Source organism: Eurosta solidaginis, chromosome 5 (assembly GCF_040869045.1).
Source record: "Eurosta solidaginis isolate ZX-2024a chromosome 5, ASM4086904v1, whole genome shotgun sequence".
NCBI classification, from domain to species: domain Eukaryota; kingdom Metazoa; phylum Arthropoda; class Insecta; order Diptera; family Tephritidae; genus Eurosta; species Eurosta solidaginis.
Genome location: NC_090323.1, coordinates 164557215 through 164579461, shown reverse-complemented (window position 1 = coordinate 164579461; position 22247 = coordinate 164557215). Strand labels below are relative to the sequence as shown.

General features: G+C 39.7%; 1 protein-coding gene across 7 annotated transcripts in view; it reads right to left on the bottom strand.

Moving 5' to 3' along the window:
* Nucleotides 1-721: 721 nt before the first annotated feature.
* Nucleotides 722-22247, bottom strand: part of Con (Connectin) — a 293371-nt gene continuing 271845 nt past the window's right edge. For all 7 annotated transcript variants that reach the window (XM_067756734.1, XM_067756731.1, XM_067756727.1 and 4 more), the window contains exon 6: nt 722-2784. In XM_067756734.1, the coding sequence (XP_067612835.1) occupies nt 1805-2784 (980 nt within the window). In that variant the 3' untranslated portion in view covers nt 722-1804. The remainder of the gene's footprint in view (nt 2785-22247) is intronic.

Sequence of the window (22247 nt, the reverse complement as noted above, 5' to 3'; positions counted from 1 at the left end):
TTTATTGCGAAACAATTTTTAGTTACTTTTACCTTGAGTGTGGCATGGAAGTTGTGTGAATAAACAAAAAGGCCTAACAATTATATTTTTGCTATTATTATTGTTACGAAATATTTTTTCTTTATTAAAAAATTTCTTTTTGTCTCCACTTAATAACACCAAAAAAATACATACTTTTCGTATTAATTAAGCGGGAATTGCCCTCATTGCTTTTAAATGTCTGAAAACATTTATTTGAAGCAATTTTTAATTTATAATTTATTTAATAAATTGGCAAAAATTTAAACAACGTGACATCAGCGTAATTAATAAAAATAGAAAACATTGTTTAATTCTTTGTATAAATAGAAAGAAATACATACATTTGTTCTTAAAAATACTGATGTGTTTCTGAAGATTGATTGGCGAAACGTCGGGCTATAGCAGTGGACCTAATTAGTTCTTCTGTCGAGCTATTTAATTTCAGTATCTTCAGTATCTTCGGTTCTTATGCTTTTGTAAATAAAAAAAATAATAATACAACTTTAAACAAATTATATTATATATATATAATTATTATATAAATGACATTATAAACTTGCCTTCAAAGCCTTACGTTTGTAAAGGTTTAAAAATGCTTAATTTTTTTTTCTTTATTAATCCTTAATGGCTAGAAGTTTTTGAGTTTACTTAATGTTTTTTTTTTGTATGTTTTTTTTTTACTTTATACATTATACTTTATATTATATTACTACTATGACTTACTTATATTTTATGTATTTTATATCTATATACAATTAAAAGCTAACTACAAATCATTTTTGTTGAATATAAACGAGATTTATTTAGCTTACTAAATAGCAGCGGACAGGCATGTCATTACTATTTGAATTCATTTAAATTGTGCTTTAATATTTACAGTGTTTTGCTCAAAGCTATATTTTAAACTTTGAAAAGCGTCGAAAAATTGCAGAGATCTTTTCGCAAAACTAAGCTAATTTATATATCTGTATACGCTAAAGCTTAGTATCCACATCAAAAGAAAAGCGAAATGTCAAAAAAAAAAAAAACACAAAAATGCTCTAGAGAAATAACGTTTGTCAAATAGTATCCACGTCTTAAAAAACGTTTGCTACCTTTTTTTGTTTGTTTAATTTTAAGCACTATTGCACAGAAGAGCAATGGTTTCCTGGTTTCCTGTTAAAGATATGTGCGTCCTATTATTTGTCAAGTAACGACCCTGTGAGAACACAGTAGGTTAAATAACGCGAATAACAGTGACTGTATTTATACGTTTTTTTTTTAAATGGATTTTCCAATACTTTTTTACCAAGAGTGTTATTTTTATTCTTTTTAATGTATTCTTTTTAACCCCAGTCTTCAACTCCAGCGCATTTTCAATTTCAATTTTAACACATTTTTTTCTGAGACATTGCTGAATCTGATTTTTGTGTCTTGCAGGGAAGCGACGCCGCTTCAAGGAGAACAGAGTGATAAACGAAATATCGTAATTATTTGGCTACTAGAATTTTCCGCCAAAAAGTTTATTTTTCTTGAACTTTTTCTTATGATGTGAATACCGCGCTTTTTAAGTTATTAAAAAAAAAAAAAAACACGCCAAAAAATAGCTTTTAACTGGCTTATTTAATATGCTTCAAACAACAGAAAAAAATTATTTTTAAACTTATTGTTATAAATTATGAATTACAGCTATTTATCCCACAACGCTAGCTGTTTTGAATTTTTTTTTAGCCACTTCTCCCGAATTCCCCAAATTAAATTATTTTGTATCCGTTACCCATTGCAACCCTGCGCGCGCACACTCTTAACCGATACGTCGTCTGCTACTAAAGCGCAATACTATCGCCGCCACGCACAACAATGTTGTTGTAGCCATTGTCAAACCATAACCCCCAGATGACATATTACTTTCCGCCTGATTACTACGTACATCCATTAGATCACGTGATAATGGCAACTCCGTCGGATCGCTGAATTCATCATGACATGGTAAACGCTCGGGCTTGAGTGTGAAGAGACGTACCTTAATACCTAGTGCTTGCGACGACGACGACTGACTACTATCATGTTCGTTAATTGTATTTGTCATACCGATGACATCATTAGTTTGCTGATTATACAAAGCATTCTGTTTGAGCGCATCCAAACCTTCGGCCAATTCGACTTGTTGTGCCAACATTAGACCATGTGGCGCCGCATCACCCGCCGCCATAACATCATCATAATCATCACGCAAATTGGCAGTGAAAATAGATTTTTGCTTATTTTCATTCGCAATATTATTAGCCTGAGCAGCAGTTGCAGCAGCTGTGGCAGCAGCAGTCATGAATGCATCCTCATTATAAATTTCTGGTTGACTGCTAGCAACAGCAGCAGTTGCTGTGATGGTTTGTTTTATTGCAATCGAACGTTTACTCAACGAAAGAATGTGTGCGGCATTTTCGGGTGCATCAACCATAGCAGCGCCATCAACAGCATCAACACCGTCACTGGTTAATTGCATTTGTCCTAGACGTTGGCCGTGACCATTTTGACGTGCTTTGTTAAAACGTTTGCGTCCACTCGTTCCTAAATGTAACTCTGCACTGTTGATGCCATTGTAGCTGGAGCCGATATTCAATAAATCTAAGATGTGATTTGGTACGGGTTCGATGAAGTTGGATATTTTCGCATCATGCAATGTACAAACGAAATCTTCGAGTGAATCACGCAATTGCAAAAAGCGTGTACGATTTTTCAATTCGAATAGCCATTGTAGACGGCAATCGCAAATGAAATTATTGTCTGGAATTGGAAAAAGAAAGAAAAAGGAGAGGGTTAGAGTAAGAAATATGTGAAGAAATGGTGCAGCTTTTATTCAAGGATACATACATATACCTACATTGGTAAAATTACAAAACAAGCAAGCTTAGCATCAGCTAGTCCAGCCAAATGCGAATCGAATACAAATGAAGCAAAATTAATTGATTGACAACCGAAAATTTGCAAAAATCTTGCCGTAGTATATTTCAGTATGTAACAGCGCATTTGCTACCACACCGGTGTTAGTGTAATGCTTGGTTTACACTAGGTCAAACTGGTCGTCGGCAAAAGAAAGTAATCATTGAAATGACAAATAAGTGAAAACAAACCACAGCCCAGCAAAGTGGCAAGGTTAGATTAGATTAAACTGACCAGTCCATGACGACCTCACATAGACTGAATGAGTCCGTAGTGTTACCAGAAGTTTGTTCAACGACAAAATTGAAAAACCCTATCAAAAACCAGGACCTATGTTATAAAATAGCACCGTCCTTCTCAAATACTAGAAGCTTTCTTGATATTTTGCCACCTGCTACTTCTAAATCTGACAGCTGTATCACTCAAAATAACTTGAGTATTAGCCTTGGGCGCTCAGGGCACATGCTCGATCACTTACTTCTCCAAACCGCACTTCCCACATATGCTATAACTGACTAGGCCTAATTTAAAAGCATATGACGCCAGAAGATAATATCTAGTCACAATACCCATAATGAGCCTGCAGTCCTCTCATTTCAATGATAAGAGCAACTTTGTTAATCTAAGGCACATGATCTTCGACCCATAACAGCCCCGGGTTTTGCTCCACGCCTTTCCTCCTTGGTCGATCAAGTCCAGCTTTCGCCTCCTTTTAATCTCGCCACATCTGACTGGAACGTCTTAGCTACAAGTTTCGGCAAAATCGCCTAGATTAGCCATCCCACCTGCTTTTTCATTTTCATCTAATCTCACATGCCCAGTGAGTCAATATAGATATATATTTCTCAATATCCCGATTCTTTCCAGGGCTTGGTTTCAATCTAACACACCATTACAGTTTTAACTGCTGCTTGGCTGTCAACAAAAAGCTGGCATGACTCTATTTTTAGCTATTTTCCACCAGTATTTATGCTGCTTTGGTTGTACTTAATACCTGCGCCTAAAAAACACTACAGTGATCTGGTGTTTGGTAGGATTTGTTTATTTACTTCGATATCCAAAAAGTTAAATACACGTTCTTGAAAACGTGAAATCCGCATGCGAAACCGGCAGTTGAGATGGAGTATGGGCGCTGCACACATCGGTGCATACCTGACTTGAAACGCTCGTTGTCTTCCTAACTCAGCTCTTTCGGATATTTTAAGGAATACCTTCACAGATTTAAGCACGAGGAAAATAGCCTACGCGACCACTGTGGCGGCGGAACAATAGAGGATGTATGTCATATCTTCTCTGAATGCCCGAGGCTCATCAGTATAGATGAAGGCTACGTAGCATATTCTAAGAAGATTACACTCCTGTGACCATTCGAAGATAAAATGATTCAAAGTCAACGCAAAATACAGGCCAAAATATGAACTGAGACGTGTAATGTCATCGCAAATACAATTAAGTTGTTACATATATGGTTTTAAGCGCCAGTTTAGAAAATGTCGTGCGACTTAGGTAGGAGGTATAATGCGGGTTAAGTCCCACACTGACTATAAGGCTTCGTAATCTAAAAAAAAATTACTTTGGAGCCACGTGTATCGCATCGCCTGCCATTTGAGTGCACTTGCTCCAACCTTTCACCTCTTCTGTGGCTCTAAAATACCCATCGAATGCAGGTAGGGAACTAGGTAGTACGTTCTTCCAGTATTTGGTGACGCTATAATACTATGGCCGTATACTCTGCGTTCAAGCTTACCCGAGGAATTGAGTCTCAATGCAGCTGTTAACGCTATGTTCTTTACAAACTAATGGAAGAGTCTATACGTTGCCAGAGCGACGCATTCGCAAAGAATATGAATCAGCGTTTCATCTTTCAGCTCACAAAAGCAACAGATTTGTGTTTCGTTAAGATTTAAGTTACTTATGTAGGTCATATCGCATACTCCAGTATCCCTTATAGTATCGAGTGAGAGCTCCTAAGTCCTCTCTGGCTAGATTAATGAGTTTGTTGGATACACTCGTTGCAGGAAGAATAAAAGTGTTGGCCTGCATTTGGCCTAGACATTTAATCCAGTGTAGCCAGAACTGCTTTATTTCCCAGTTGATGATGGTTTCTCTAATGTTTACCCTTGTGAGTCCACAGAAGTGCTCTGGACCCTTTTTTTATTGGACGTTGGGGTAGCGCACTACCCTCAAGTGGCCCAATGAAACCAGGCTGATCCTGTTCATATGTCCGCACCCCGTGGCACCGCCGTTAGGCATAACGTCACGGGGGGGGGGGGGGGGGGGGGGCGATTTAGGCGCCACTACTTCGTATGCGCATTTCTCTGCGCTCCCTTTCAGCATGCATCAATTTCGTCATTACTGTAAAGGCCATATTGCTCGCAGCAATTCAACAATCTATTTGTCCGCACATTCGTGGAACTAAGCTTGGACAGAAAGGATCCTCCTCTATCCCACGCTTATGTAGTTATTCCTTGAAGCTACCGTGCCCGCTAAATATCTGTCTGAGGTGGTAATTTAGTTCACCGCGTTTTCGTTCGTACTATTCCGCTATATTCCGGACTAGCATGAAGGTCCAGCGCCCTTTTCTCGAATCTTCCCACCTTTCTTGCCATCTAACTATTGTTCGTGACCTTGCGCTTTTCTTAGCATCTTCAGATGGTCGGCTGATTCCAATGCCATACAGATCGGCCATTTCATCTGAGAGTAGATCTACTGGGATTTTCCTGGATAAAACATGGATCGCGTCGTCGGACACCGTCCGATAAGCACATGCTATTCGTATAGCAGTAATGCGGTAGGCTGCTAGTATATCTTTTAGGTGGACCATTTTAGATCCGTGCCATACTGGTGCTGCATATAATATTATAGAGCTGGTTACGTTGGATAATAGCTGACGGGTAGCTTCGCTTGGGCCGCCGATGCTGGGCATTATTCGCGTTAGGGCTCCACTAACTCTAGAAAATTTCTCCCCCACCGCCCTGACGGAGCACTTTAGCACTTAAAAGTCAGTTTCGTGCTCTGGACCCTAGAATGCTGCCATAGCACCTTGCTTAGGTAGCCTGTCTGCCTGCTGAATATGCAGCAATAGTTTGAAAGGTAAGCAAGTAAGTTTGAAAAGTCATGTATAATAGATCTAAATAAAAGTGGCATTGCATCGATAATAATAATAATAGTGCAGGCAAAATTTCCGAACAATGCCCGGATCACGGTATTGAACTTTCGTATCCCGAAAATCCCGAGAGGCGTAAAATAGAGAATATAGTCATCCCTAGTAGTAGCGGATATATTTTTTCTTACAAAAATACTTCACATTTCGTACCTCCTTTTTACCTATACGCCATTAGTCTTTTTATATTGTTTTTGTATTTCGTAAAAATTGCTAAGCCACTTCAAACCTACATACTTATACATATGCATAAAAAATGTCAATATGTCTGTTATTATTAGGCTTGTTGCCAACGGCGCCTAGAAGCATACATTTCTAACTCGACTATCCTTGACAAAAACCAAAACCAAAAACAAACAACACCAGGGCCAAAGTATCTTAATTGTTGCGAATTCAAGCAAGAAATATTTTCACACATCAACAGCTTTGAAATACATAAAATGCAATTTCAGAGGTGCATGGACAAAAAAATCCAAATTTAACGTCAAGTCACAACAATACTGTGATTTGAACGGTAACAGCTATATAAAATGACAGCGACATCTCAATTGAGTGTCAATTCGAAGGAAACGAAATACTGGCAATACAGATCAATGAAGTGAAGTGCAAGGAAAAATAACAAATAAGACTACAAATGCAGGATATTCATGAAGTACATGAAGCTAAGCTGAAACATGTAAGGAAGGCTAAGTTCGGGCGTAACCTAACATTACATACTCAGCTGAGTTCCTTTGAGACAAAATAAGGGAAAATCACCATGTAGGAAAATGAACCTAGGGTAACCCTGGAATGTGTTTGTATGATATGGGTATCAAATGCAAGGTATTACATAGTATTTTAGAAGGGAGTGGGCCATAGATCTATAGGTGGACGCCTTTTCGATATATCGCCATAAAGGTGGACCAGGAGTGACTCTAGAATGTGTTTGTACGTTTTGGGTATCAAATGAAAGGTGTTAATGAGTATTTTAAAATGGAGTGGACCTTAGTTCAATAGGTGGACGCCTTTTCGAGATATCGCCATAAAGATGGGCCAGGGGTGACTATGTAATATGTTTGTACGATATGGGTATCAAATTAAAGGTATTAATGCGGGTTTTATAAGGGGTGGCCCTTAGTTGTATATTTGAAGGCGTTTTCGAGATATCGACCAAAATGTGGACCAGGGTGACCCAGAACATCATTTTTCGGGTACGGTAATTTATTTATATATGTAATACCACGAACAGTATTCCTGCCTTGATTCCAATGGCTTTTGATTTCGCCCTGCAGAACTTTCTCATTTTATTCTACTTAATATTATAGGTGTCACACCTATTTTACAAAGTCTTTTCCAAAGTTATATTTTGCGTCAAAAAAGTAATCCCATCACGATGTTTCATCCCTTTTTTCGTATTTGGTATAGAATTATGGCATTTTTTTTGCATTTTTCGAAGTTTTCGATATCGAAAAAGTGGGCGTGGTCATTGCCGGATTTCACCTATTTTTAATACCAAGATAAAGTGATAAGTACGTGAACTAAGTTTAGTATAGATATATCGATTTTTGCTCAAGTTATCGTGTTAACGGGCGAGCGGGAGAACAGACGGTCGACTGTGTATAAAAACTGGTCGTGGCTTCCATCGATTTCCCCCATTTTTAGAGAAAACAGTTATCGTCTTAGAATCTATGCCCTTACCAAATTTCACAAGGATTGTTAAAGTTTTGTTCGACTTATGGCATTAAAAATATTCTAGACAAATTAAATGAAATAGGGCGGAGCCACGCCCATTTTGAAATTTTCTTTTATTTTTGTATTTTGTTGCACCATATCATTACTGGAGTTGAATGTTGACATAATTTACTTATATACTGTAAAGATGTTTAATTTTTTGTTAAAATTTGACTTACATTTTTTTTAAGTGGGCGTTTTCGTCATCGGATTTTGCTCATTTTGATTCAGTACATATATAGTAATAGATGTAATGTTCCTGCCACATTTCATCATGATATCTTCAATAACTGCCAAATTACAGCGTGCAAAACTTTTAAATTATCTTCTTTTAAAAGTGTGCGTTACTACGCCCGTTGTTCAAGATTTTACTAATTTTCTATTCTGCGTCATAAGGTCACCTCACCTACAAAGTTTCATTGCTTTTTCCGTATTTAGTAATGAATTATCGCACTTTTTCGGTTTTTCGGAAATTCGATATCGAAAAGTGGGTGTGGTTATAGTCCGATTTCGTTCATTTTAAATAGCGATCTGAGATGAAGGACAAGGAACCAACATACCAAATTTCATCAAGATACCTCAAAATTTGCTCAAGTTATCGTGTTTACGGACGGACGGACGGACGGCCGTTGTTAAATGAATTTCTTTTTTCGTCCAGATCATTTTGATATATAGAATTCTATATCTATCTCGATTTGTTTATGCATTTACAGGGTACCGTTATTCGAACAAAATTAATATACTCTGTGCGCTCTGCTCAGTTGAGTATAAAAATGTGTGCGCATATATACGAAAAGCAAGTTAGACAACGACTTTCATTTTGGAACAGGAATTGCCAAACATTACGAAAAAGAAATTAATGACAGTGTTGTTGTATGAATATGTCAATAGAAGTGAGCATTAACAAGACTGGTCAAAGCCGAAAAGCTTTAACAAATCTGTTTTGTTTTATATGCAGCTACTTGAAAGAAATAAGAGAAACAACATAAACTATGCTTTTCGAAAACTTTGCCAGATTTTTTGGGCTAGTTGAGTTGAAGAATTTTGCAGTAATTTGAAAGGTAGACGGAAACATTTTACTAAAGATTGAGGAAGGAAAATTGATATGTACATATATATAAGTATTAGGGCGGGTCGTTTCTACGGTGAAACCCCAGGGGGGTTCCAGGGGGTGTGCCACTGGCATCGGTGGGTCGGGCCTCCAAAGTTAGTGGTGGTCCGTCATACATTTGGCCCCGATTGGAGCACTCTAAATGGGTCAAAATGGGATTTTTCAAAATTTGCCCCTACCCAAAAGTTCGACCCAAATTGGAGGGGGGGCATCAGAATTCGTTTTAGAGGTATGGTTCCTTCGGCAAAGGTTCTTATTTTCACAGAGCAAAGGGCGATTTGTTTGCCTCCCCCCAAATCGACCCGCCCTAATATGTATGTAGGTAAATGGTTAAATGTAGTATGAGTAAGGGAATACAGTGCATTCTAACTTTTTGTGAGTGTTAAAAATCAAGTTCTTATGTCTTCAATCAATGGGCATGAAGGCTAATAATTGAGCGCGTAATTGAAACACTTGACAGCACTGGAATGCACAGAAGGCAAAACGAAATCGGAACGATATTAACAAGCAGCTGCTAAATGCCACCAGCACAATAGAATACCAAAGCACAATGGAAATGGACGTTACATGTCTATAGGTTGAATACATATAACAATAGGAATAATAAGTTCTCAGGAGTATATGCAACACGAATGAATTGCTAGCTTTTTTGATACATTTTTATACTCAGTTGAGCAGAGCTCACAGAGTATATTAAGTTTGATTGGATAACGGTTGGTTGTACATATATAAAGGAATCGAGATAGATATAGACTTCCATATATCAAAATAATCAGGATCGAAAAAAAATTTGATTGAGCCATGTCCGTCCGTCCGTCCGTCCGTCCGTCCGTCCGTCTGTCCGTCCGTCCGTTAACACGATAACTTGAGTAAATTTTGAGGTATTTTGATGAAATTTGGTATGTAGGTTCCTGAGCACTCATCTCAGATCGCTATTTAAAATGAACGATATCGGACTATAACAACGCCCACTATTTCGATATCGAAAATTTCGAAAAACCGAAAAAATGCGATAATTCATTGCCAAAGGCGGTTAAAGCGATGAAACTTGGTAGATGGGTTGATGTTATGACGCAGAATAGAAAATTAGTAAGATTTTGGACAATGGGCGTGACACCGCCCACTTTTACAAGAAGGTAATTTAAAAGTTTTGCAAGCTGTAATTTGGCAGTCGTTGAAGATATCATGATGAAATTTGGCAGGAACGTTACTACTATTACTATATATGCGCTAAATAAAAACTAGCAAAATTGGATGAAGAACACGCCCACTTTTAAAAAAAAAAATTTTTTTAATTCTAATTTTAACAAAAAATTTAATATATTTACTGTATATAAGTAAATTAAGTCAAAAATCATCTCCAGTAATGATATGATGCAACAAAATACAAAAATAAAAGAAAATTTCAAAATGGGCGTGGCTCCGCCCATTTTCATTTAGTTTGTCTAGAAAACTTTTAATGCCATAAGTCGAACAAAAATTTAACAATCCTTCTCAAATTTGGTAGGAGCATAGATTCTGTGATGGTAACTGTTCTCTGTGAAAATGGGCGAAATCGGTGGAAGCCACGCCCAGTTTTTATACACAGTCCACCGTCTGTCCTTCCGCTCGGCCGTTAACACAATAACTTGAGCAAAAACCGATATATCTTAACTAAGCTTAGCCCACGTACTTGTCTGAACTCACTTTATCTTGGTATAAAAAATGGCCGAAATCCGACCATAACCACGCCCACTTTATCGATATCGAAAATTACGAAAAATGAAAAAAATGCCATAATTCTATACCAACTAAGAAAAAACGGATGAAACATGGTAACTGGATTGGTTTATTGACGCAAAATATAACTTTGGAAAAAACTTTGTAAAATGGGTGTGACACCTACCATATTAAGTAGAAGTAAATGAAAAAGTTCTACAAGGCGAAATCAACAGCCCTTGGAATCTTGGCAGGAATACTGTTAGTGGTATTGCATATATAAATAAATTAGCAGTACCCGACAGATGATTTTCTGGATCACCTGGTCCACCACGCCTTCACATATACATCTAAGGGCCACTCGCTTTTAAAACCCTCATTAATACTTTTAATTTGATATCCATATCGTACAAACACATTCTAGAGTCACCCTGGCCCACCCTAATGCCGATATCTCGAAAAGGCGTCCACCTATAGACCTAATGCCCACTCCCTCTTAAAATGCTCAGTAACACCTTTCGTTTGATACCCATATCGTACAAATATTCTAGAGTCACCCCTGGCCCACCCTAATGGCGATATCTCGAAAAGGCGTCCACCTATATACCTAATGTCCACTCCCTCTTAAAATGCTCAGTAACACCTTTCGTTTGATACCCATATCGTACAAACATTCTAGAGTCACCCCTGGCCCACCCTAATGGCCATATCTCGAAAAGGCGTCCACCTATAGACCTAATGCCCACACCCTCTTAAAATGCTCAGTAATACCTTTCGTTTGATACCCATATCGTACAAACATTCTAGAGTCACCCCTGGCCCACCCTAATGGCGATATCTCGAAAAGGCGTCCACCTATAGACCTAATGCCCACTCCATCTTAAAATGCTCAGTAACACCTTTCGTTTGATACCCATATCGTACAAACATTCTAGAGTCACCCTTGGTCCACCTTTATGGCGATATCTCGAAAAGGCTTCCACCTATAGAACTAAGGATTACTCCCTTTTAAAATACTCATTACCACCTTTCATTTGATACCCATATCGTACAAACACATTCTAGAGTCACCCTGGCCCATCCTAATGGCGATATCTCGAAAAGGCGTCCACCTATAGACCTAATGCCCACTCCCTCTTAAAATGCTCAGTAACACCTTTCGTTTGATACCCATATCGTACAAACATTCTAGAGTCACCCCTGGCCCACCCTAATGGCTATATCTCGAAAAGGCGTCCACCTATAGACCTAATGCCCACTCCCTCTTAAAATGCTCAGTAACACCTCTCGTTTGATACCCATATCGTACAAACATTCTAGAGTCACCCTTGGTCCACCTTTATGGCGATATCTCGAAAAGGCGTCCACCTATAGAACTAAGGATTACTCCCTTTTAAAATACTCATTACCACCTTTCATTTGATACCCATATCGTACAAAAACAATCTAGAGTCACCCCTGGCCCACCCTAATGGCGATATCTCGAAAAGGCGTCCACCTATAGACATAATGCCCACTCCCTATTAAAATGCTCAGTAACACCTTTCGTTTGATACCCATATCGTACAAACATTCTAGAGTCACCCCTGGCCCACCCTAATGGCGATATCTCGAAAAGGCGTCCACCTATAGACCTAATGCCCACTCCCTCTTAAAATGCTCAGTAACACCTTTCGTTTGATACCCATATCGTACAAACATTCTAGAGTCACCCTTGGTCCACCTTTATGGCGATATCTCGAAAAGGCGTCCACCTATAGAACTAAGGATTACTCCCTTTTAAAATACTCATTACCACCTTTCATTTGATACCCATATCGTACAAAAACAATCTAGAGTCACCCCTGGCCCACCCTAATGGCTATATCTCGAAAAGGCGTCCACCTATAGACCTAATGCCCACTCCCTCTTAAAATGCTCAGTAACACCTCTCGTTTGATACCCATATCGTACAAACATTCTAGAGTCACCCTTGGTCCACCTTTATGGCGATATCTCGAAAAGGCGTCCACCTATAGAACTAAGGATTACTCCCTTTTAAAATACTCATTACCACCTTTCATTTGATACCCATATCGTACAAAAACATTCTAGAGTCACCCCTGGCCCACCCTAATGGCGATATCTCGAAAAGGCGTCCACCTATAGACCTAATGCCCACTCCCTCTTAAAATGCTCAGTAACACCTTTCGTTTGATACCCATATCGTACAAACATTCTAGAGTCACCCCTGGCCCACCCTAATGGCGATATCTCGAAAAGGCGTCCACCTATAGACCTAATGCCCACTCCCTCTTAAAATGCTCAGTAACACCTTTCGTTTGATACCCATATCGTACAAACATTCTACAGTCACCCCTGACCCACCCTAATGACGATATCTCGAAAAGGCGGCCACCTATAGACCTCATGCCCACTCCCTCTTAAAATGCTCAGTAGCACCTTTCGTTTGATATCCATATCGTACAAACATTCATAAAGGCGTCCACCTATAGAACTAAGGATTACTCCCTTTTAAAATACTCATTACCACCTTTCATTTGATACCCATATCGTACAAAAACAATCTAGAGTCACCCCTGGCCCACCCTAATGGCGATATCTATAGACATAATGCCCACTCCCTCTTAAAATGCTCAGTAACACCTTTCGTTTGATACCCATATCGTACAAACATTCTAGAGTCACCCCTGGCCCACCCTAATGGCGATATCTCGAAAAGGCGTCCACCTATAGACCTAATGCCCACTCCCTCTTAAAATGCTCAGTAACACCTCTCGTTTGATACCCATATCGTACAAACATTCTAGAGTCACCCTTGGTCCACCTTTATGGCGATATCTCGAAAAGGCGTCCACCTATAGAACTAAGGATTACTCCCTTTTAAAATACTCATTACCACCTTTCATTTGATACCCATATCGTACAAAAACAATCTAGAGTCACCCCTGGCCCACCCTAATGGCTATATCTCGAAAAGGCGTCCACCTATAGACCTAATGCCCACTCCCTCTTAAAATGCTCAGTAACACCTCTCGTTTGATACCCATATCGTACAAACATTCTAGAGTCACCCTTGGTCCACCTTTATGGCGATATCTCGAAAAGGCGTCCACCTATAGAACTAAGGATTACTCCCTTTTAAAATACTCATTACCACCTTTCATTTGATACCCATATCGTACAAAAACATTCTAGAGTCACCCCTGGCCCACCCTAATGGCGATATCTCGAAAAGGCGTCCACCTATAGACCTAATGCCCACTCCCTCTTAAAATGCTCAGTAACACCTTTCGTTTGATACCCATATCGTACAAACATTCTAGAGTCACCCCTGGCCCACCCTAATGGCGATATCTCGAAAAGGCGTCCACCTATAGACCTAATGCCCACTCCCTCTTAAAATGCTCAGTAACACCTTTCGTTTGATACCCATATCGTACAAACATTCTACAGTCACCCCTGACCCACCCTAATGACGATATCTCGAAAAGGCGGCCACCTATAGACCTCATGCCCACTCCCTCTTAAAATGCTCAGTAGCACCTTTCGTTTGATACCCATATCGTACAAACATTCTAGAGTCACCCTTGGTCCACCTTTATGGCGATATCTCGAAAAGGCGTCCACCTATAGAACTAAGGATTACTCCCTTTTAAAATACTCATTACCATCTTTCATTTGATACCTATATCATACAAACACATTCTAGAGTCACCCCTGGCCCACCCTAATGGCTATATCTCGAAAAGGCGTCCACCTATAGACCTAATGCCCACTCCCTCTTAAAATGCTCAGTAACACCTTTCGTTTGATACCCATATCGTACAAACATTCTAGAGTCACCCCTGGCCCACCCTAATGGCGATATCTCGAAAAGGCGTCCACCTATAGACCTAATGCCCACTCCCTCTTAAAATGCTCAGTAACACCTCTCGTTTGATACCCATATCGTACAAACATTCTAGAGTCACCCTTGGTCCACCTTTATGGCGATATCTCGAAAAGGCGTCCACCTATAGAACTAAGGATTACTCCCTTTTAAAATACTCATTACCACCTTTCATTTGATACCCATATCGTACAAAAACAATCTAGAGTCACCCCTGGCCCACCCTAATGGCTATATCTCGAAAAGGCGTCCACCTATAGACCTAATGCCCACTCCCTCTTAAAATGCTCAGTAACACCTCTCGTTTGATACCCATATCGTACAAACATTCTAGAGTCACCCTTGGTCCACCTTTATGGCGATATCTCGAAAAGGCGTCCACCTATAGAACTAAGGATTACTCCCTTTTAAAATACTCATTACCACCTTTCATTTGATACCCATATCGTACAAAAACATTCTAGAGTCACCCCTGGCCCACCCTAATGGCGATATCTCGAAAAGGCGTCCACCTATAGACCTAATGCCCACTCCCTCTTAAAATGCTCAGTAACACCTTTCGTTTGATACCCATATCGTACAAACATTCTACAGTCACCCCTGACCCACCCTAATGACGATATCTCGAAAAGGCGGCCACCTATAGACCTCATGCCCACTCCCTCTTAAAATGCTCAGTAGCACCTTTCGTTTGATACCCATATCGTACAAACATTCTACAGTCACCCCTGGCCCACCCTAAAGGCGACATTTCGAAAAGGCGTCCACCTATAGACCTAATGCGGAGTATTAAATGCTCAGTAACACCTTTCATTTGATTCCCATATCGTACAACTAGAGACACCCCTGGTCCACCTTTATGGCGATATCTCGAAACGGCGTCCACCTATGGAACTAAGGATCACTCCTTTTCAAAATACTCATTAACAGCTTTCATTTGATACCCATATCGTACAAACATATTCTAGAGTCACCCCTGGTCCACCTTTATGGCGATTTCTCGAAAAGGCGTTCACCTATAGAACTAAAGCCCATTCCCTTTTAAAATACTCATTATCACCTTTCATTTGATACCCATATCGTACAAACACATTCTAGAGTCAGCCCTGGTCCACCTTTATGGCGATATCCCTAAATGGCGTCCATCCATAGAACTATGGCCTACTCTCTCTTAAAATACTCTTTAATACCTTCCATTTGATACACATGTCATAAAACCACATTCCAGGGTTACCCTAGGTTCATTTTCCTACATGGTGATTTTCCTTATTTTGTCTCCATAGCTCTCAACTGAGTACGTAATGTTCGGTTACACCCGAACTTAGCCTTCCTTACTTGTTTTATTTCAAGAGATCAAAAAAATAATAATAATATTAATCAAAGGTGTAAAATGAGGTCAAGCGTACCCAAGATTTTATGGGTTTTAAAAAATTTTATTTTTTTTTTTTTTTTTGTCAATAAGTAGTTGATTTTCCTATAAAACTCGAATTTGGCGTGTATTTTTAAACTTTTAGAGATATGTGGGCAAATTTAACAAAAAATGTAAAACCTTTTTTATACTCAGCTGAGCGAAGTTTCTTTAGTCATGTACGTCCGTCCGTCCGTCTGTGAACACCATAACTTGTGTAAATATAATTATACCGTTGAAATTTCGTATGTGGATTGCTTGGCACTCAACTCAAATTTTTTTTATATTACCGAAATCGGACGATAACCACCCCTTTTTTTTATAAATATAAGATATATAAAATAGGCTTTATCTTTGCAAAAAACATTTTTATATCAATGCAATTTTACTTTTATGTAAGTTTATTTAAAACAGCAAAATAATTAAGTAATAAATGTGGAAATAAACGTGGCATCGCCCTTTTTGACAATCATAAAAATATGTTTCAGAAACTACAAATGGAAGAAGAATTTTCCTATGGTGAAAAAACTTGGTACACTTTGTTTCTTTATAAAGAGAAGTGTTTGTAATGCAATTGGCCAAAATCGATTTAAACAGGCCTCCTTTCGATAATTTTCAGTGTCTAAATACTGAAGCTAAATAGTTTATACGCTAGATGCTTTCAGTTGAGTAATTAATGTTCTGTCACACCCCAACTTAAAAACCCTTACCTTTTTGTTATAAAAAGAAACGTCTCTTGTATTCAATATAAATTTTCTCCTTTATTTTTAATGTTTTAGAGAAATTTAGGTAAATTATTACAACTCTACGCCCACTTTATCTAACGGTGCAACAGTGAATACTGGGCAACAAAACGTTTAAACTAAACCCATTGCCCGATTTCCAAGGTCCCAAAAAATGGAGTGATTGAACATTCCGCCACCTTGATCAGATTAGAGATTGTTCAAAAATCCCTTCCATTCTATGGGTTATGGAACTCGGTGAAAATGCAGCTCCGTATTCGAATGCACATCTCTTGAGCGTTTGGTTTTTAAATCCCAACGATCACAAAGCGCCGGGCCAATACGTTTCCTGACAAGCTTTTGCAGTCACAGCTATTTCAGGTTGAGCAACTACATATCAATATACATTATATGAGTTGAGCATGCATAATCACTAATACAAACATATTTAGATATCACACCACTAATAGTCAGGTGTCTCCGTGGTGGAAGCATCGCTGATATACAAAAACCCCATTTGTTCTGTGAATTGATGAAGTGATGTCTAGTCTATATAGTCTATATATGGACATTAACCATAATCTAGCCTTTGGGCACCGGGGAAAGTCTAAGCAATGACCCAAGAGAATTTCCCATAAAGAAGTTGCTGATGAAACAGGCTGCTGTTGTTTTTTAACAACTAGCAGTGGAAGCACATGTCTTACTTACTTACACCAAAGCTGCGAACATTTAAGAAACAAAATGAGCTCGCAAAAATAACTTACTAAGCTTCCTGAGCTTACTATTGGGTAAGTGGCTCGAAATCACGTATTTTTTAACCTCCCAGACAGCACAGTTCTAATTATTGTGTAATAAAAAACGTATTAACTGCTCGCAGCTTCGTACATTCCGACGACTTGAATAATAAATTCCAGTTGCGCAATATCACTTATTTAATAGTATATATTTTGTGGAGAATATTTGCGTCACTATGCTGTTAGTAAATAATCGCAACAACAAAACATAGCGACACTTATGTACCAGGCAACGAAGAACAAGCCACACACATAAACAGTAGCTCGAAGTGAAGAGATATCTCATATACACATATATAGTCATCAGCTAAGGGCAGAAGTTGATACTCACTCATACACACGCATATGGCTAGTAGAACAGCTTAAACTACAAATATACATGTATATAGCTGGTAACCAAGCATGAGATACAACTATTCGCGAAACGACTTGTGCGCCCGCACAAGAAAACCGAGAGTATAAAAACAGCGCAAGCTGAGGAATCAGTTAATAAGTTTGATTTAAACACGCTATTAGTTGTGAAGTAAAGTATTATTGTGAAGTACTCCCAAAGTAATCTAAATAAACACCAGATTGCAATACATATTATTGTAGTTATTTATTCCCTAAGTTCGCTACAATATTCTATAATATGCAATTCGATTTTTACTTTATCAAATATATACGCTATCCTCTGAATTTTTAAAACTTTCAATTACGAAGAACACATGATAAAATGGATACTACTATGCACAAATTCATTCAGTCTGTGTGAGGTTCCCGCGGATCATCCAGTTCATGGTATTTGTTAAAACTTAATCTGTTAAATCAATAAACTTTTTTGTGTTTTCCTATATAAAAGTCTATATGCTGCATATGTTTCAATATAAGTGCATATCTAATATGTAAGGTTTGATCAACCTGTCGACGAACAAACACAAAGATAAGAAAATCAGGAAGGCTAAGTTCGGGTGTTACCGAATATTACATACTCAGCTGTCAAATTAGAGGTCGAAAAACTTTTTAAATACCTTCTATTAAAAGTGGGCGGTGCCATGCCCATTGTCCAAACTTTTACTAGTTTTCTATTCTGCGTCCTAAGGCCAACTCACCTATCAAGTTTCATCGCTTTATCCGTCTTTGGTAATGAATTATCGCACATTCTCGGTTTTTCGAAATTTTCGATATCGAAAAAGTGGGCGATCTGAGATGAGTGCCCAGGAACTTACATACCAAATTTCATTAAGGTACCTCAAAATTTTCTCATGGACAGTCGGACGGACGGACATGGCTAAATGAATTTCTTTTTTCGCACAGATCATTTTGATTTATAGAAGTCTATATTTATCTCGATTAGTTTATGCCGTTACGGGGTACCGTTATGCGAACAAAATTAATATACACTGTGAGTTCTGCTCAGCTGAGTATAAAAATTTGGAATGTCGCGTCGTATCGGAAAAGAAAGGCCCGCTTCGTACGTCATCGGGTTAAGGATATGAAAATATTCGAGCGACCAAAATCGGTAAACCCAAAAGCACATACATTACAAAAGTCAATTTAGAGACAATTGGGGTAATACAAGAAGGTGTCAATATCGGATCGTTCTGTTGCAGCAAAACTCCGCAACTGTTCGTATTAGAACATACAAGTTTTCAGCGCTGATAGATACGTAGATGACCTATCAATTCCAGTTTAAAATAAAAAGTTGAAAATTTGATCACTTAAGGCTTTTTTGGTGGCGCGATACACAAACCTATGCCTTTTGCCGATAATTTATAATGCATTCTTCTGTAGACAAAGCCAGACGTCGTGCGAACAGACGAGCTCATAAACATTAAGACGGCGTGCCACGCATTACCATCACCCCCACAGAGGTTGACGCAGCCATCCACAAGGCCAAGCCCCCCAAGTCAATAAGCCCAGACGGAATAGCCATGCCAATGCCAAAACACCTTGGCGCTGAGGGAATAAAATACCTAACACACGTTTTCAACATATCGGTGGAATCTTTTGTCATTCCCGAACAATGCAAATGGCAAGGATAATTCCGCTACTAAAGCCTGGAAAACCAGCTAACGAAGGCGAGTCATATCGACCGATATCACTCCTTTCGCCAGTAGCAAAGAACCCGTTTGGCTCCCCATTTCACTGCCAAAAATACTCAGATTAATTACGGACTAAACCAGAAAAAAACTCCATCATAGAAAGGTGCTCGTGGCACTTGAGATGCCAAAAGCTTTTGATACACTCAACCATGGCACGCTACTCCAAGATATAGAAGGCTCACACCTTCCCCCTTGTCTAAAAAGATGGGCCACTAATTATCCGAATGGTCGACAGGCGTCGGTTTAATTCTAGAGGCGAAATCACAAACCCTGGGAAAATTAAACAGGGTGTACCACAGGGTGGTGTCCTATCCCCGCCTCTGTCTAATTTCTACATATCAAAACTCGAGAAGGAGTTGCAATCATTTCTTATGCTGACGACTGCACGATTATGGCTACAGGACCTGGCCTTTCAATCGATAAATTAGTTTCTAAAATAAATAGATATCTCCCCGATCTTTCCGGTCTCTTCACCTCGCTCAACCTGGCATTATTACCGACAAAATCCACGGCCATTCTGTTTACGACGTGGAAGGAACAGATGTCACAAATGTTGGTTGTTGTTGTTGTTGTTGTAGCAATGTTTCGCCCCATCTAACAGCTGCGACCGAGTCCAAGGAAACTTGCTGTTTCGACAGGGTTGGACCATAATAAAAGGGGTGTTAGAGGCGTTGGTTCCACATTACAATTAAAGAGATGGTTGGTGTCATGTGGGGACACATTGCAAGCGGGGCATACATTTTGTATGTCGGGGTTGATTCTGGATATGTAAGAGATTAAACTGTTATAGTATCCAGAACGAAGTTAAGCCAGAGTGACTCGCGTTTCCCTGGGGAGTATGCGTTCCTCTTCCGCAAGTTTTGGGTACTGTTCCCCGAGTACTGGATTCACCGGGCAATGCCCGGCACAAAGGTCCGACGCCTGTTTGTGGAGTTCACCAAGGAACTGCTTGTGTTTTTTTGCTTCATACGGCTGACTTCTCAGGTGCCGTATTTCCTCAAAGTGCTTACGAAGATGACTCCTTAAGTCCCTAGGCGGTGCTGGCTCATCAATCAGATGTCTGTTGGGATACCCAGGTTTCTGGGTATTCAACAGGAACTGTTTGGTTAGCATCTCATTTCTCCCCCTGATGGGGAGTATTCTCGCCTCATTATGTAGATGGTGTTCTGGGGACATAAGAAGACAGCCCGTGGCGGTTCTGATCGCAGTATTTTGGCAGGCCTGTAGCTTCTTCCAGTGGGTAGTTTTTAGTCTTGGCACCATATAAGGGACACGTAGCACGCAAACGCCTGGCAATTGCTTTGTATGTGGTAATGAGCGTTTATTTGTCTTTTCCCCAAGTACTGAAAGCAAGGGATTCGAGAATTTTATTACGGCTCTGGATTTTCGGAACAATTGCGGCTGCGTGCTCACCAAAATTTAGATCCTGATCAAACGCCACATCCAAGATTTTGGGGTGTAGGACAGTCGGTGCCGTGGTGCAATCGGCGTGGATGTTCAAAATGGTCGACATTTGGGACGTCCAAGTTGTAAATAGGGTCGCGGATGATTTAGTCGGTGATAATGCCAGGTTTCGCGAGGTGAAAAAACTAGAGAGATCAGGGAGGTAGCCGCTTATTCTGTTGCAAAGCTCATCGATCTTTGGGCCCGGGCCTGTGTCCATTATTGTGCAGTCTTCGGCTTAAGAAACGATAGTAACTCCTTCTGGGGGCGAAGGTAGTTTTGATATGTAAAAATTAAACAAAAGTGAGGATAGGACACCACCCTGAGGCACCCCTTGTTTAATTCTTCTTGGCTTTGATATTTCGTTTCTGAATTGCACCGATGCCTGCCGACCACCCAGATAATTTGCGGTCCACCTTTTAATACATGGAGGAAGGGTAGAACCTTCCAAGTCTTGCAGTAACGTGCCATGGTTGACCATATCAAAAGCTTTTGATAGGTCTACCGCTGCGAGTACTGATCTATGGTGGGGCTTTTGATTTAAACCACAATTTATCTGTGTGCTGATGGCATTTAGCGCCGCGGTGGTGCTATGGAGTTTTCTAAAGCATTGCTGATGAGAGGCTAGCTGCAAATTTGCTTTGAAGTGGGGGAGCAAAATGGCTTCAAGCGTCTTGGCTACTGGCGATAGGAGAGATATCGGGCGATATGACTCTCCTATGTTAGCTGGTTTTCCAGGCTTTAGTAGCGGGACCACCTTGGCCATTTTCCATTTTTCGAGTATGCCAAAGGTGGAAAGAGACAGGTTGAAGACATGTGCTAAATATTTGAAACCCTCTAGGCTTTTAAGCATCGGCATGACTATGCCGTCTGGGCCCACTGCTTTGGATGGTTTAGCATGACCGATGGCATCTTCAACCTCTTTGGCGGTGAAGGTAATTGGTGACGCGCTGAACTTATGTTTACGTGCGTGTCTGTTGGCCCTCCGTCTATTTTTATCGACCATATAATGCATTATGTATTGTCGGCAGAAAGTACTCGCGCATTTTTTCGCATCCGATAGCACTTTGTCATTGTGCCTAGACGGATTCGATAGGAACTTTACAGTGGACCAAAGTTTACCTACACCGGCAGAGAGGTTACAACCGCTTAGGTGCTCCTCCCATTTGGCCCGCTTGTGTTCATCCACAAGCAATCTGATGCGTTGGTTAATATCCCTTATTTGGGGTCGCCGGGATCGAGCTGTCTTATAAGGTCACGTTCTCTCGCTAAACTTGCGGCC